The following is a 13,972-nucleotide window of genomic DNA, read 5'->3' on the forward strand; positions in this document are numbered from 1 at the left end:
CATCACAAGGTGCCCTCCCCACCCCCAGAGGGAGAAAATTTGGAATTCTTCTTTCCAGGAAGGAATTTGGGTGCTGAATCCTTTCCCTCCCCCTCCCATTCCTGTTGGTCATGGAATAAAGCTCCCATAGCTCCCAAAAGGGATTTGAAGCTTTAAAAAAGAATAAATAAGCCCCCATTGCCCAAATAAGCGATTTTTTTTCCCAACTTACCAATGGAAGAGCCCACGGGCAGGATGGAAACTGGAAAAGAGGAGAGAAAAGGAAATTTTGAGCTGCAGAGTAGGAAAGGGGTGGATTCTGGGAGGAGCCTCACTAAAAAAGGAGATTGGAGAGAAGGAAAAATTCCATTGGAAAAGTAGAAGAGCCTTTACGGATCAAAGAAGCCCCAGGGGAGGTTTGGATTCCCTCGGGAATTGGCCCAACCTGCGGCATGATCCGTGGGTGGGATGGGCAGCGGGGTTCTCCCCTCTCCCAGCGTGGATGTGTCCGGTGTTGGAATCGTCTCCGGCGGCCTGGATCCATCTGGCAGCACAGGGGACTGACTGGAAGCTGGAGAGGGGCTGGAATTCAGGCTGGGATTCGGGCTGGAATTAGGGCTGGAATTCGGGCTGGCGTCGGTTCTTCCTGCTGAGCAAACGATGGGAAATCTTGAAATTCCCAAAATGGAAAAGCAGCTCCGTTATTTCCGCGCCCTCATCCAACAGCTGGGATTTCAGGAGATGGCGCGAATTGGATCCCACCACGGGAATGTTGCGGTTTCCAAACCCCAGGCTCCAACCCCAATCCCAATCCCAATCCCGTTCCTCACCCCTCTGGGTCGTGCTGTCTGTGCCGGGGGTTTCCCAGTAATGAGCCGGATCTCCTTTGGGAAAACACAACAGGGAGACACCATCAGCTGGGAAATGAAACTCCAACCGGTTTGCTGAGTCAGACAAAATTATTTTATTCAATATTTTATTGGATATTTATTTTTTTATTATTTTATCCAATTATTTTATCCAACATTGAGGTCCAGGGGAAATTCCACAAATTCTGGATGTTTGTTGTCAAATTTTAACAATTTTATACATTTTAGCAAAAAAAGGAATTAATGTTCATTTGCTTCAAGTTCTTAATTACCCTTCTATTGATGAATAATTGATCCCTTTTTAATTATCCTAATTAATCCATATTTTCAGCCTTTTAATTATGTTTTCCCAGACCTCTGCGTTATCCAAAGTCTTTTTCTGGTTTATAAATTCCACATTCCCAGTGTTCCATCCTCCACAATAAATTCCTTTCCCAGGATTTAACTTCCTCCCCCAGCTCTGGGAGCACTGAGGGACGTGAGGTCCTAAATTTTTGTTTTCCCACCCATCACCCACAATCCGTTAGGAATTCCACGGATTCCATTCCGTAATTTCCCCTCTATTTCTGAATCTTTTGGAAGAACCAGAGCTTGGGTGGCGCTCGTGTTTCTTCCCAAATTCACGGACTTACGGATGCACTGGAGCGTGGGGTCGGTCCAGCGGGGCTCGGAGCCGTTCCAGAGGATGCACTGGATGAGGCTGGAGGTCCCAGCTTTCCGTTTGTATCCGGGATTGCAGGAGTAGCGCAGGCGGGAATTCAGCTCCGTGCGATTCCCAGCCTCGATGCGAGCGTTGGCCACGGCTTTGGGGCGGCTGCATCGCGCTGGAACGGGAATGGGATGGGAAAAAAAAAAAAGATGGAATTACGAAAGGAGATCAGACAACTTCTGGCTGTGCTGGGGAATTCCCCACTCCTCATCCCTGGAATATCCAAGGAGAGGTTGGACAAGGCTTGGAGCAGCCTGGGGTAGCAGGAGGTGTCCCTGCCATGGTAGGACATGGAATGAGCAATCCCTAAATTCCCTTCTGACCCAGAATTCCGTAAAACCCTGCCTGGGGATGGATATAGGGAATCATCCATGCAGAAATAAAGGGATGTGCTTGACGCAGGGAATGGAGACAGGGAAAATATTCCCAACATTTTTGGGATCGTTTATAGCAGCTCCTCCGGAGGCTGGAGAAAGAGAAAACTCCACTTCCGGCATCTTTGTGGTCGCGTGTGGCAGCTCCTCCAGCCAGCCAGGAATTTTTATGGAATTCCATCCCCTTTGCAGTGACTGTCCCAGGCCAGCAGCCGCTGAATTCCAGCCGTGCTCGCTGCTCCCGTCCTCTTCCACTCATTTCACAGCTGGACATGAAAAATTCCAGGTGCTGCCGAATCCTCCAGCCACTTCCCAGGGTTTTTTTTTCCCCCTCTGGAATGTGGAAGCTGAAATCCAAGTATCCCAGGCAGTGGGACGGGGATGGATTTTGTGGCTTTGCTTTTCCCCAGAGGAGCTGCCGCTTCCCCTTCAGCCTTGGGATGAGCTCGGTTCCGTACCAGGATGGTGAAAATTCCCAACTTTTCTGGTGCAATCGGGAAAATTCTGTGGTGCCAGCACCTGGATCCGTGTGGGAACGGCTTCTCCATGATCCTGGCTGCTGGAAACTCCCGAATCCCAATGGGAGCCAGCACAGAGAGCCGGAGAGAGGTACAGTGGGAATAACAAAATACAGCTGGGATGGAGTGACGGATGGCCGGGATGGGATGGGATGGGATGGGATGGAAGGATGGATATATGGAATCAGGGATAGGATGTAAGAATGCATGGATGGATGAATGGACGGATGGAAGGAGGGATGGATGGAGGGATGGATGGATGATGGATGGATGATGGATGGATGGATGGATGATGGATGGAGGGATGGATGGATGGATGGATGATGGATGGAGGGATGGATGGATGATGGATGGATGAGGGATGGATGGATGGAGGGATGGATGGATGATGGATGGATGATGGATGGATGATGGATGAATGGATGGATGATGGATGGATGGATGGATGGATGGATGGATGATGGATGGATGGATATGGATGGATGAGTTGATGCCTGGCATGGATGGAACCATGTCCAGCTGGGCTGGAGCAGTGTCCAGCCAGGAGGAACACACAGCTGGGCTGGGATCGTTATGGAATAGAGATGGGAGAAATGGGAATGGGAATGGGAATGGGAATGGGAATGGGAATGGCATGGCTGTGAGGACAGGAGCTCACGGGGATGGGAATGGACAGCAGCCACCAGGGACAGGAGTGCGATGGCAGCGGGGTGGGAATGGGAACAGTGAGAATGGGAATGGTGGGAATGGGAATGGTGGGAATGGAGCAGGGGGGAATGGGAATGGGAGCAGGATGGGAAGGGGACAATGGCACAGCAGCAGTGAGGACGGGAACACCAACGTGCTCCTGCAGCACCCAAAACATCCAGAGATAAAAATCACCATCCTTAAAAATTCCTGCCCCAATTAGTGGTGCATCCCCAGAACGTGCCGGGGGAAATCCGCTCCATCACCATGCCCGGGTGGATCTGGGTGGATCCAGATGGATCTGGGTGGATCCAGGTGGATCCGGATGGATCCCGGCTGGGGGACCACACACATGCTGAGCACAGCTGCTCTTGGTCTCCTCTCAAAATATGGGAAAAATTCCTGGAATCAGCAGATCTTGGAACTGGGATTCAAGGAAACGCCCGCCCGGGGATGTTTCGCAACAGCCTCACGACTCACCAGACCTGGAACTACGTCTTCAGTGAATGAAAAACCCTCCTGGTACCAATTCCAGCCGCTCCTCCAAAGGGAGCTCAGCAGGAAATCCAGCTGGAAACACCAAAAGTGTCGAGGAAAAACAGAGATCTGCGAGCTCTTTTTCTGCCTTCCAGCTTTTAAATCTCATCCCAATCCCTCTGAAGGTTGTTTTTTTTCCAGTTGATTTGAATCTCCTCTTCCAAAAAACGCCCAAATTTTTCAAACAAGATCCCAGCAGCGCCACCCCCCGGGATCACGATCCAGCGTTTCACACCATCCATGGATTTCAGCTTGTTTGATGAGACAAAACGCATTCCAAGGGGGAAAAGGGGAGGAATTGGCTGGAGAAGCAGGATTTAGGTTATCCCTCAGCAGTCAGTTGGAATTTCCCATGGATGGATCATCCCAGGTGATCAAAGACTCATCCCATCCTTGGCCACCCTCCCAAAGGAGCTGAGATGCCGGGAGCCGACCATCCCAGGAAAACACCTCCAGCTGCCTGATTTTCCAGGCTCTGCAGCCATGGAAATCCCATGGAAAACCCACAGGGATCCCCCAGGCTGAAATCCCACGGCAGCTCCCGTGGCTCCATCACACAGATCCCAAAAATCACCCCGGACTCCCTGGATGCTGTGAGGAGGCAGAGTGGGAATGCCAGGAGTGAGGTGGGAACCCAGGGAACTCCCTGGGATGTCCATGGATATTCCAAGGAATGCATGGACACCTCAGGGATGGCATGGACACCTCAGGGATGGCATGGACACCCTGGAGATGGCATGGACACCTCAGGGATGGCATGGACACCCTGGAGATGGCATGGATACCCCAGGGATGGCATGGACACTCCAGGGATGGCATGGACACCCTGGAGATGGCATGGACACCTCAGGGATGGCATGGACACCCTGGCAAGCAGCCTGGGAATCTCAAGTGGGAGCTTGGGTACCCCAGGGAGCAGAGCCAGCATCCAAGGAATCAGAGAAAGCATCTTAGGCACCGGACAAACACCTTAAGGATGGCACTGCCACCCCAGGGACACCCCGAGTGGGGGTTTGGGTACCCCAGGAAGGGTAGCAGGGATCCCAGGGAGCAGAGCAGGCATCCCGGGGATCAGCACCGGCATCCCGGGGATCAGCACCGGCATCCCGGGGATCAGCACCAGCATCCCGGGGATCAGCACCGGCATCCCGGGAAGCGGAGCGAGCACCTTCGGGAGCGGAGCAAACACCTTAGGGATACAATGGGCACCTCATGGCTAACGTGGGCTCCCCAAGTGGGGGCTCAGCTTCTCCAGGGAATGGCGTGACTCCTCCAGGAAGCAGAACGGATTCCTCAGGAAGCAGAACGGGCATCCCAAGGAGCGGCGCGGGCAATCTGGGGATAGCGCAGGCATCCCGGGAATCGGAGCGAGCATCTCCGGGACAGGAGCGAACAGCTTAGGGATGGCATTGACACCCCAGGGATAGCGTGAACTCCCTGGGAGCTTGGGAAGCCCAGGGAGTGGCGTGATTCCCGGCGTGATTCCCGGCGGAAGTCCAGCAGGCTCACGTGGGAACGGAGCGGGAATCCCGGGGAGTAGCGCGGGCATCCCGGGAAAACGGAGCTCGCACCTCCGGGACGGAGCGGACACTCCGGGGAAGGTTTAGAGACCCAGGAAAGGGCGCGGGCACCCCGGGGAAGGTGGGGAGATCCCGGGGAAGGCTCGGACAAGCCGGCGGCGAGCCGGGGAGCCCGGGGCAGCTCCGCTTACCGGTGTCGGCGGCGGCGCGGAGCAGCAGCAGAGCGGCCGTAGCGCAGAACAGCGGCAGCAGCGGCCGTGCCATGGCACCGGCCCGGGGACAGCTCCGGGGTCTGCGGGAGATCCGTGGCCCTTCCCTGCCGCTGCTGTCGCGGTTCCCGAGAGGTTTCGCTTTCGCTTTCGGGACGGTGCCACCGGCAGGGACGCACCGCCCTGCCGGGATGGGGAGCCAGGGACGGGGAGGGAATGCTGAGAGAGCTGGGGTTGTTTATCCTGGAGAAAAGGAGACTCGGAGGTGACCTTGGCGCTCTCTAAACTCCCTGGAAGGAGCCTGGGGTCAGCTGGGGTCGGGCTCTTTCTCCAGAAAACAGTGAGAGGACACAGCCTCAAGCTGCGCCAAGGGAAATACAGGCTGGGTTTAGGAAATTAGGAAGAAGATTTTTACAGAAAGAGTGATAAAAGAGTGGAATTTTCTGTCTGGGGAGGTGGTGGAGTCACCACCCCTGGATGTGTTTAAAAAAGCCTGGATGTGGCACTGGGTGCTGTGGTTTGGTTGAGGGGTTGGGGCTGGGTGGGACTCGATCTTGGAGGTCTTTTCCAACCCGGTGATTCTGTTGAATTCTGTTGAAGGAGTGGTCCGGGAGGGGCGAGTGGGGGCGGCAATGCCGGGGAGAATTCGGTGTCCGCGGGGAATTCGATGCCCGGGGGGAAATTCGGTGTCCAAGGGGAATTCGGTGTCCAGAGGAAATTCGGTGTCCAGGGGAAATTTGATGCCCGGGGGGGAATTCGGTGTCCGGGAGGGATTTCGGTGCCTGGGGGGAAATTCGGTGTCCGGGGGAGAATTCGGTGTCCAAGGGGAATTCGGTGTCCGGGGGGAATTCGATGCCCGGTGGAATTTGATGCCCGGGGGGGGATTTCGGTGCCTGGGGGGAAATTCGATGCCCGGAGGGGAAATTCGGTGTCCGGGGGAGAATTCGGTGTCCAGGGGAAATTCGGTGTCCGGGGGAGAATTCGGTGTCCAGGGGAAATTCTGTGTCCGGGAACACAATACCCGGAAAGAGGTGAAATACAGGGGGGTGAGGAGCATTCATTGTCCAGGGGTGATGGAGAGATTCCCGGGAGGATGAAGCAGCCCGGGAATGGAATAGCGGGAGGGGTGGGGCTGCAATCCCGGGATGCAGCTGTTGAAGGGATGGAATAACCCGGGAATACGAAACCGAGGGAACGGGGAGAGTGCGGAATTCGGGACCTAAAGAGGGACGCGATTCCCGGCGAGTGGTGGGGAGGGGATGCAACATCCACGGGATGTGAGATCCCTGAGGTGGACAAGATGAAATGTTTGGATTCGTGATCCAGGGGGTGAAGTGTCAGGGGTGGGAGAGAGGGGACGGGATAACCCTGGAGGAAGCAGCGCCTGGCGGGGGATGCGGCATCGGGGTCACCGCAACACCCAGGAGGGTCTGGTACCCCTGGGATGGAACAGCTGGGGAAGGGATGGAACAGCTTGGGAATGGATGGGATATCTTGGGAAGGGATGAGATATCTTGGGAAGGGATGGGATATCTTGGGAAGGGATGAGATATCTTGGGAAGGAATGGGATATCTTGGGAAGGGATGGGATATCTTGGGAAGGGATGGGATATCTTGGGAAGGGATGGGATATCTTGGGAAGGGATGGGATATCTTGGGAAGGGATGGGATATCTTGGGAAGGGATGGGATGTCTTGGGAAGGGATGGGATATCTTGGGAGGGATGGAATATTTTGGGAGGGATGGAATATCTTGGGAGGGATGGAATATCTTGGGAGGGATGGAATATCTTGGGAAGGGATCGAACAGCTTGGGAATGGATGGAATACCTTGGGAAGTGGTGGAACAGATAGGGAGGGATGGAATATTTTGGGAAGGGATGGAACAGCTTGGGAAGGGATGGGATATTTTGGGAAGGGGTAGGATATTTTGGGAAGGGATGGAATATCTTGGGAATGGATGGAACAGCTGGGGAAAGGGATAGAACAGCTTGGGAGGGATGGAATATCTTGGGAAAGGATGGAATAGCTTGGGAAGGGATGGAACAGCTTGGGAAGGGATGGGATATTTTGGGAAGGGGTAGGATATTTTGGGAAGGGATGGAATATCTTGGGAAGGGATGGAACAGATTGGGAGGGATGGAATATTTTGGGAAGGGATGGGATATTTTGGGAATGAATGCAATATTTGGGAAGGGATGCAATAATTGGGAAGAGATGCAATCCCGACAGGAGATGAGACAGTGCTCCCTCATTCCGAGGGAATCGCTGTGTCCTGGGGGGATGCAGCTCCTCCCTCCCATGCCTGGCCATGGATCTGGTGGAATTCCTTGTCCTTGGGATCAGGAAAAAACCTCACACTGGAAAACAAGCTGTGATCCAGCCCTGTAAGATCTGCAGAGCTCCTGCGGTCGGGCTCCATCCCGCAGCATTCCCGGGATCCCACAGATCCTGCGCACAACAAATCCTCCCCACCTCGGCTCCTTGGATGGAAATGTGGGAGTTCTGCTCCAGCTTTGGGCTCTCCCAGATTCCCTGGATGGGCTGGGATCCCACTGGATGAGAGTTAGGGCAGGGATTAGGAGAGAGTTAGGATCAGCAGGGCAGGGCTCACAGCAGTTTGTGCCAGAGCTGAGCTCGATAATCTCGGGTTTTAGTAAAGAAAATTGGATCTGGGAAGACTTTGCCTTTCTTCTCAAAAATTTCTAAAAAAGATGTAAAAAATCTGATTGCATCCTAAATTTCCAGGTGAGGATTTTGGTGCTGCTGATGCAAACGAGCTCTGCAGCTGCTGAACTTCCAGAAGATCAGCACAACTGGTGCTGAGGAATCCAGACTTTCCCATGCTTGGACTGTGAGGGTGTGAAAACCTCCTGAGAGCTCAAATAATATTTGATTATTTAATTATTGCACTGAGATGAAATGATTTGAAGGATTGAGACGTCTGAGGCTCTGCCACGGGAAACCTGGAGTGAGGAAAGCTGCTCTGACCCTGTGGGTGTGGCGTGGAGCTGGGTTCATTCCCAGCTCAGGAATTGTGAATTCCAGAGCAGCTCCGGGATGATCAGACAGGGAATTTTTCCTGACAGGATGATTTGTGGGATCATCCCACCAATCCTTGCCTGGTCGCTGTGTCAGGGAGGCCTTTGTGCACTCCCCGAGGTGCAGCCCCAGGACAAGGATCCTAAATCATCCCTCCCTCGAGGCAGGGAGAAATCCAGGGGCTGGACATCTGGATTTCCAAAGGAATTCACCATCCCATATCCGAGTTCATATTTCAGGGCTTTGAATATTTGAGGAGCAATTTTGGGGTTGGGTTGGCACCACTGTCTCGTCACCGCTGCCATCGATGGGATTGGCAAAAGCAGGTTTTTATATAAATTTCATAGAGTTATGGAAAGGTTTGGGTGGGAAGGGATCTTAAAATCAACTTTTCCCAGCCCTCTGCAATGGGCAGGGACATCTTCCACCATCTCAGGGTGCTCCAAGCCCAACCAACCTGTCCTTGGACACTTCCAGGGATCCAGGGCTACTCTGGCAATTCCAGCCCAGCTGGGAATTCCTTCCCCATATCCCATCCATCCAAGGACTAGGCTTTGTCCTCCAGGTGCTCACCTGGAGAAGGGAAGGATCCAGGGAGAGCTTCCAGCACATTCCAGGAGATAAAGGGGAGCCAGGAGAGCTGGAATTTGGGAAAGGCCTGGAGGGGCAGGAGCCAGGGAATGGCTCCAGATTGGAAAAGGGGAGATTGGGGTGGGATTTGGGAATTCCCAGAGCAGCTGTGGCTGCCCCTGGATCCCGGGAATGGCCAAGGAAGGGTTGGAGCAGCCTGGGATGGTGGGAGGTGTCCCTGGAATGAGCTCTGAGCTCCCTTCCCATCCCAAAGCATTCCAGGATTCTGGGATTTGGGAGGCTCCGAATCCATCCCGAGGGATTTTTCTGGGAAATGGGGATGGGAAAGAGAGGGAAAGGGAAGGGAGAGCCTTGGTGGCTTCCTGAGATTGCAAGGGAAGGCCCTGGGTCCATCAATTCCTTGGAGAGGAGATGGATCCAAGGTCAGGCTCTGGAGCCAGGCTGGGAGAGCTGGGAATGTTCTCCTGGAGAAGGGAAGGATCCAGGGAGAGCTTCCAGCACATTCCAGGGCCTGGAGGGGCTCCGGGAGAGCTGGAATTTGGGAAAGGCCTGGAGGGACAGGACACAGGGAATGGCTTCCCACTGCCAGAGGGCAGGGATGGATGGGATTTGGGAAGGAATTCCTGGCTGGGCTGGAATTCCCAGAGCAGCCTCTGGATCCCTGGAATATCCAAGGCCAGGCTGGAGCAGCCTGGGATGGTGGGAGGTGTCCGTGGCACTGGGTGATCCTTGAGATCCTTTCCAAGTCATTCTGCAATTCCATGATTTCCCGTAAATCATCAGGAAGTTTCCACCCTGGCCATGACCCAAACTGGGAATTACTGGAGGGCTTTTTTTTTTTAAAGCTCTGCTAACAATGGTAATTTTCCACTTGGGCTGATTCCAAGCAGTGAAATTCCAAGGCCTTCAGGGAATAAGGGATCATCCCTCGTTCCTCACCTTGCTCAGGAAACTGGGAGTCTTGGTATAGAAAATTTCTCCCAATTTTTCCACACGCAAATTCCTTCCCCATCCAGGTGGGAATTCCTGAGGCCCCAGAGCAGCTCCAAGGAAGGAGAAGCTGGGGGGATGCACCACCACAAGTGGTCGAGGAATTCCAGGTTTTTCCTGGGATGTAGCTCATGGAAGGGTTGTGTTGGTGGCTGTGACTCTTGAACTGGAGTTTTTTGGGTACGAAAAGCTGGGTTTTAACTCAGGATTAAAGATCAATCCAGTGTCCAAAAGGAGACAAACTCCTTGTTTCAAGACATCAGGGATGAGGATGGACAAAAATATTCCTTTGAATTCATTTTCCAGCAAACAGAAATCAAAACTCTGCCTCAAGGAGCAGAATGATCCAAAATCCCAGTAATGAACCAGATTTTGTTTTCCTTTGAGGATTTAATCAGGAATTACTTCATTTCTTATCAGTTCTCCCAGGTTCCTGCGCCGAGTACATAAAACCAGTTCGGGATGTGAGTTGACCCTCCCAGGATTATTTGGGAATGTGGGAAAATGGTTGCAAGAAAAGATTTGTAAAGCTCAGGTTGGCAGTCTGAGATGATTTCCCATCAAGTTAATTGTTTTCATTTTAATTAACTACTATTAATCCAGCAAGAAGCAGTTGCTGGGCCTGGATTCTGTCCCAAAGCAGCGCTGCCAATTGCGCTTGGAGACACCTGGAAAAGTCAAAACGTTGCCCTGGAAATTAAAAGGGATGGAGAAAGGAAAAAATTCCAGTGGTAACATTTTGTGTTGTGGGAATTATGAAAATTTGGAGGAGGAGGAAAAAGAAGAGGAGAGGGAGGAGGAGGAGGAGAAGGAGAAGGAGGAGGAGAAGGAGAAGGAGGAGGAGAAGGAGAAGGAGAAGGAGATGGAGAAGGAGAAGGAGGAAGAGGAGGAGGAGAAGGAGGAGGAGGAGAAGGAGGAGGAGGAGGAGAAGGAGGAGGAGGAGGAGGTTGCAGTCAAGGTCATTCTCTTATAAAAGCTGAAGTTCCTGCCATTTTACAAATGAAAATTCCCTATTTTGGCTGGAATTTGGCAGAGTTGGTAAAAACGAGAGGTTTTTGCTGCCCAACAGAACATCCTGGCTGTGGGAACGAGCATTTACAGCCTCAGGCTGGAGAGATTCCAGCCTTTCCAGAGCTTTCCAAGGGAAACATCACGCTGGAGTGTTGGAAGTGAGATCTTCCAGCTGGAGGAGCAGCAGGGTGGGCTCAGCTCAGCTCAGGGGATCTCCAGCGGAATTTTTTTGGAACTTCAGCTCCTTTTCCGTGGGAGAGGAAAGCACCCGTGAAACCACCCGGGGTTTTTCAGCCACGAGGTTGCTTTAGGTCTCAGCTTGTGATTTGGGAACTTCCAGTTCTCAGATGTGAGGCTGATTTTGAGAATCAGCCTTTTCCCAAAGAGAATGAGCAGATTTTGGTCACAATTCAATGATTCAAAGAAGGAAGAGAACTGACAAAACACAAAATGTGAAAATTCCAGCTGGTGGCTTGGCCACATCCACTTTTCCTTGCAAATAACATTCCCAGAGGGTTTTTCCTGAAGCCAAATGAATTCTGCTCACACCTTTTTGTATTTTCTGAGGGTGAGAAAGAAGAGGGAAGATTTGTATGGAACTTTCCACCCTCGCTTTCTGGGAATGAATAAATATCCATCACTTGGGGTTTGTTTATTTTTCCCTTCTAAAAACAAATTCCAGCCAGGTGGGGAAACCCCTTCCCTTTTTAAAGTTTAAAGTTGATAATTGTCAGATTCCACTTGGCTCTGCTGTCAACAGCTGAATTATATGATGGGTTGGGAATCCTGAATATAAACCTGGGAAAAATGGTAAAAAACCCAATATTCCCCTTGGAACTGTTGCTGTGGTGTTGTCCCTGACCTCTACCAGCCCTTGAAGGAAATAATGTCAAAGAAGAAGAAAAACTGCAGGAAAAACTTGTTTGGGATTTGTTTTGGAGGTGTTCCTTTGCCTATAGGCACCTGAGATTATAAAACCTCAAGTTTTTGGTGGAAAATGCAGAGCTGGGAACGTGGCAGGAACAGTTTTGAACCTCGAAGTGAGAGGAAGAGTGGGAAGCATCCACAGCCTGTTCCTGTGGGATGCTTGTTGTTCCCTCTTCATCCTGGGAGGATAAATCCTGGGAATAAACATCCTGATGGTGCTGCAGAGCTTTTCCTGAAGGCTCCTGGGGGTTGGGGAGGTGCTAAAAAGAGATTTGAGCTCCAAAATTGGGTTTTTTTAGGTGGTTCTGTCTCCACTGCGTTTTTGGGGGTGTAGTAGGATGTGAGTAAGGATGGGGTAACCTCAGTGGAGAGAGGAGTTAATTAATAAATGAATAATTTTTTATTAAAAGCTGTTCAGCACAGGGGACAGCACAACCTCACCTTCAGGGTGGGACAACTTCAGCCACGGGAGACGAGAAGGAAATCAGAATTCCGGGAGAAACTGCAGCTCCTGAGCAGGTCCAGAGATAAAAAGTTACCCCAGGGTTTATTAAAATGGTCTAATGTAATATTATATAATGTAATGTAATATATAAGACATATAACATGTAATATATAACATTTAATGTATATATGCATTAAAATAATCTATAATGTACAGTATATTAAGTATCTTATATTATATATTATATAGAATATTATATAGAACATATATCATTATTATCTTTATATATTATATATAAATGTATATAAAAATATAATAAAATATAATATAATAAAATATAGTATAATAATTATAATTGTAATTTGAAATAATGTATATCTAAAACAATATATAATTATTATATATTATATTATAGATAAGTATATAATTATCTATAAATAGAATAATTATAGTAAATATAATATTACATTATAACATGTTATATTATATATATAATGATATATAATTTTTATATATTATATATTATAATATGTAATATTATAATTATTATAATTATAATAATTCTATATAATTATATAATTATATTATATATAACTATAATAATTATATATAATAATTATATTATTATATTATTATAATTATAATAATTCTATATAATATGTTGTAATTTATTATAATATATAAATAATATATATACATTATAATATATAAATTATCTATAAATAGAATAATTATAGTAATTATAATATTTCATTATAACTTACATTATATATAATGATATATAATTTATATATATGTTATACATTGTTTATTACATATTTAATACATAATGTTATATAATAAAATATAAGTTATGATCTATGAAATATGATAAACATAACATTATGTAAAATATTGTGATATATAATACATATATATGATATAATATGGTATGATATGATATAATATAATATAATATAATATAATATAATACATCATATAACATGACATATGACATATAACATAATATACAATATATAATATATAACATAATATATAATATATACATATAATATATAATATATGCACATAATATAATAATACATAAGTATATATAATATATCATATATTAAGTGTATATAATATGTAACATGTAATATGTAATACATATATGTACAATAATCATATCTAAAATAATATCTATTTATATTTTATATATATAAATATATATGATATATAGATATATATTTTATATATTATATTATATTTATTTACGTTTTTATATTTATATTATTTTATATTTATATATATGTATAAAATATATAAAATAAAATATATATCTTATATATTTACATATATTATGTAAAACATATGTAATATATATTATATAACACATACACAATATTATATGTAATATATTTGAGATAACAGATAATACATATTGCATTATAGATATGAGATATTACATATCCCATTTTATTTTAGGAAATAAATCCATCCTGTACCTCCCTTGTTTCAGAAACTCATTTGTTGGTGGTGTTTGGGAAGTAAAACAAAATCCTTTCCTTACAACCCTCTGCTCCAAG

The 13,972-nt window shown here is 48.0% G+C and overlaps 1 protein-coding gene across 1 annotated transcript; it reads right to left on the reverse strand.

The window, feature by feature from the left end:
* Window positions 1-169: 169 nt before the first annotated feature.
* On the reverse strand, window positions 170-5,457 carry IL15RA (interleukin 15 receptor subunit alpha). The gene is made up of 4 exons (XM_088055711.1): window positions 5,385-5,457; window positions 1,481-1,696; window positions 810-863; window positions 170-628 (listed from the first exon to the last, which is right to left on the reverse strand). The coding sequence occupies exons 1-4, from the start codon at window positions 5,455-5,457 to the stop codon at window positions 369-371; spliced, it is 603 nt and encodes a 200-aa protein (XP_087911837.1). The 3' UTR covers window positions 170-368.
* Between the last annotated feature and the right edge of the window lie 8,515 nt (window positions 5,458-13,972).

The sequence above is a fragment of the Pseudopodoces humilis genome, chromosome 5 (assembly GCF_049639895.1).
Source record: "Pseudopodoces humilis isolate 2021_Gansu_Grassland_sample_001 chromosome 5, ASM4963989v1, whole genome shotgun sequence".
NCBI classification, from domain to species: Eukaryota; Metazoa; Chordata; class Aves; order Passeriformes; family Paridae; genus Pseudopodoces; species Pseudopodoces humilis.

What these genes read in the sequence shown, in the direction of transcription:
- IL15RA (XM_088055711.1), bottom strand. Translation starts at nt 5,457, where the DNA reads ATGGCACGGCCGCTGCTGCCGCTGTTCTGCGCTACGGCCGCTCTGCTG. An exon ending in CCGCGCCGCCGCCGACACCG is followed by an intron (nt 1,697 to 5,384) that starts GTAAGCGGAGCT and finishes ATCTTTTTTTTT; the next exon opens with TTTCCCATCCCATTCCCGTT. An exon ending in CCCCACGCTCCAGTGCATCC is followed by an intron (nt 864 to 1,480) that starts GTAAGTCCGTGA and finishes GTTTTCCCAAAG; the next exon opens with GAGATCCGGCTCATTACTGG.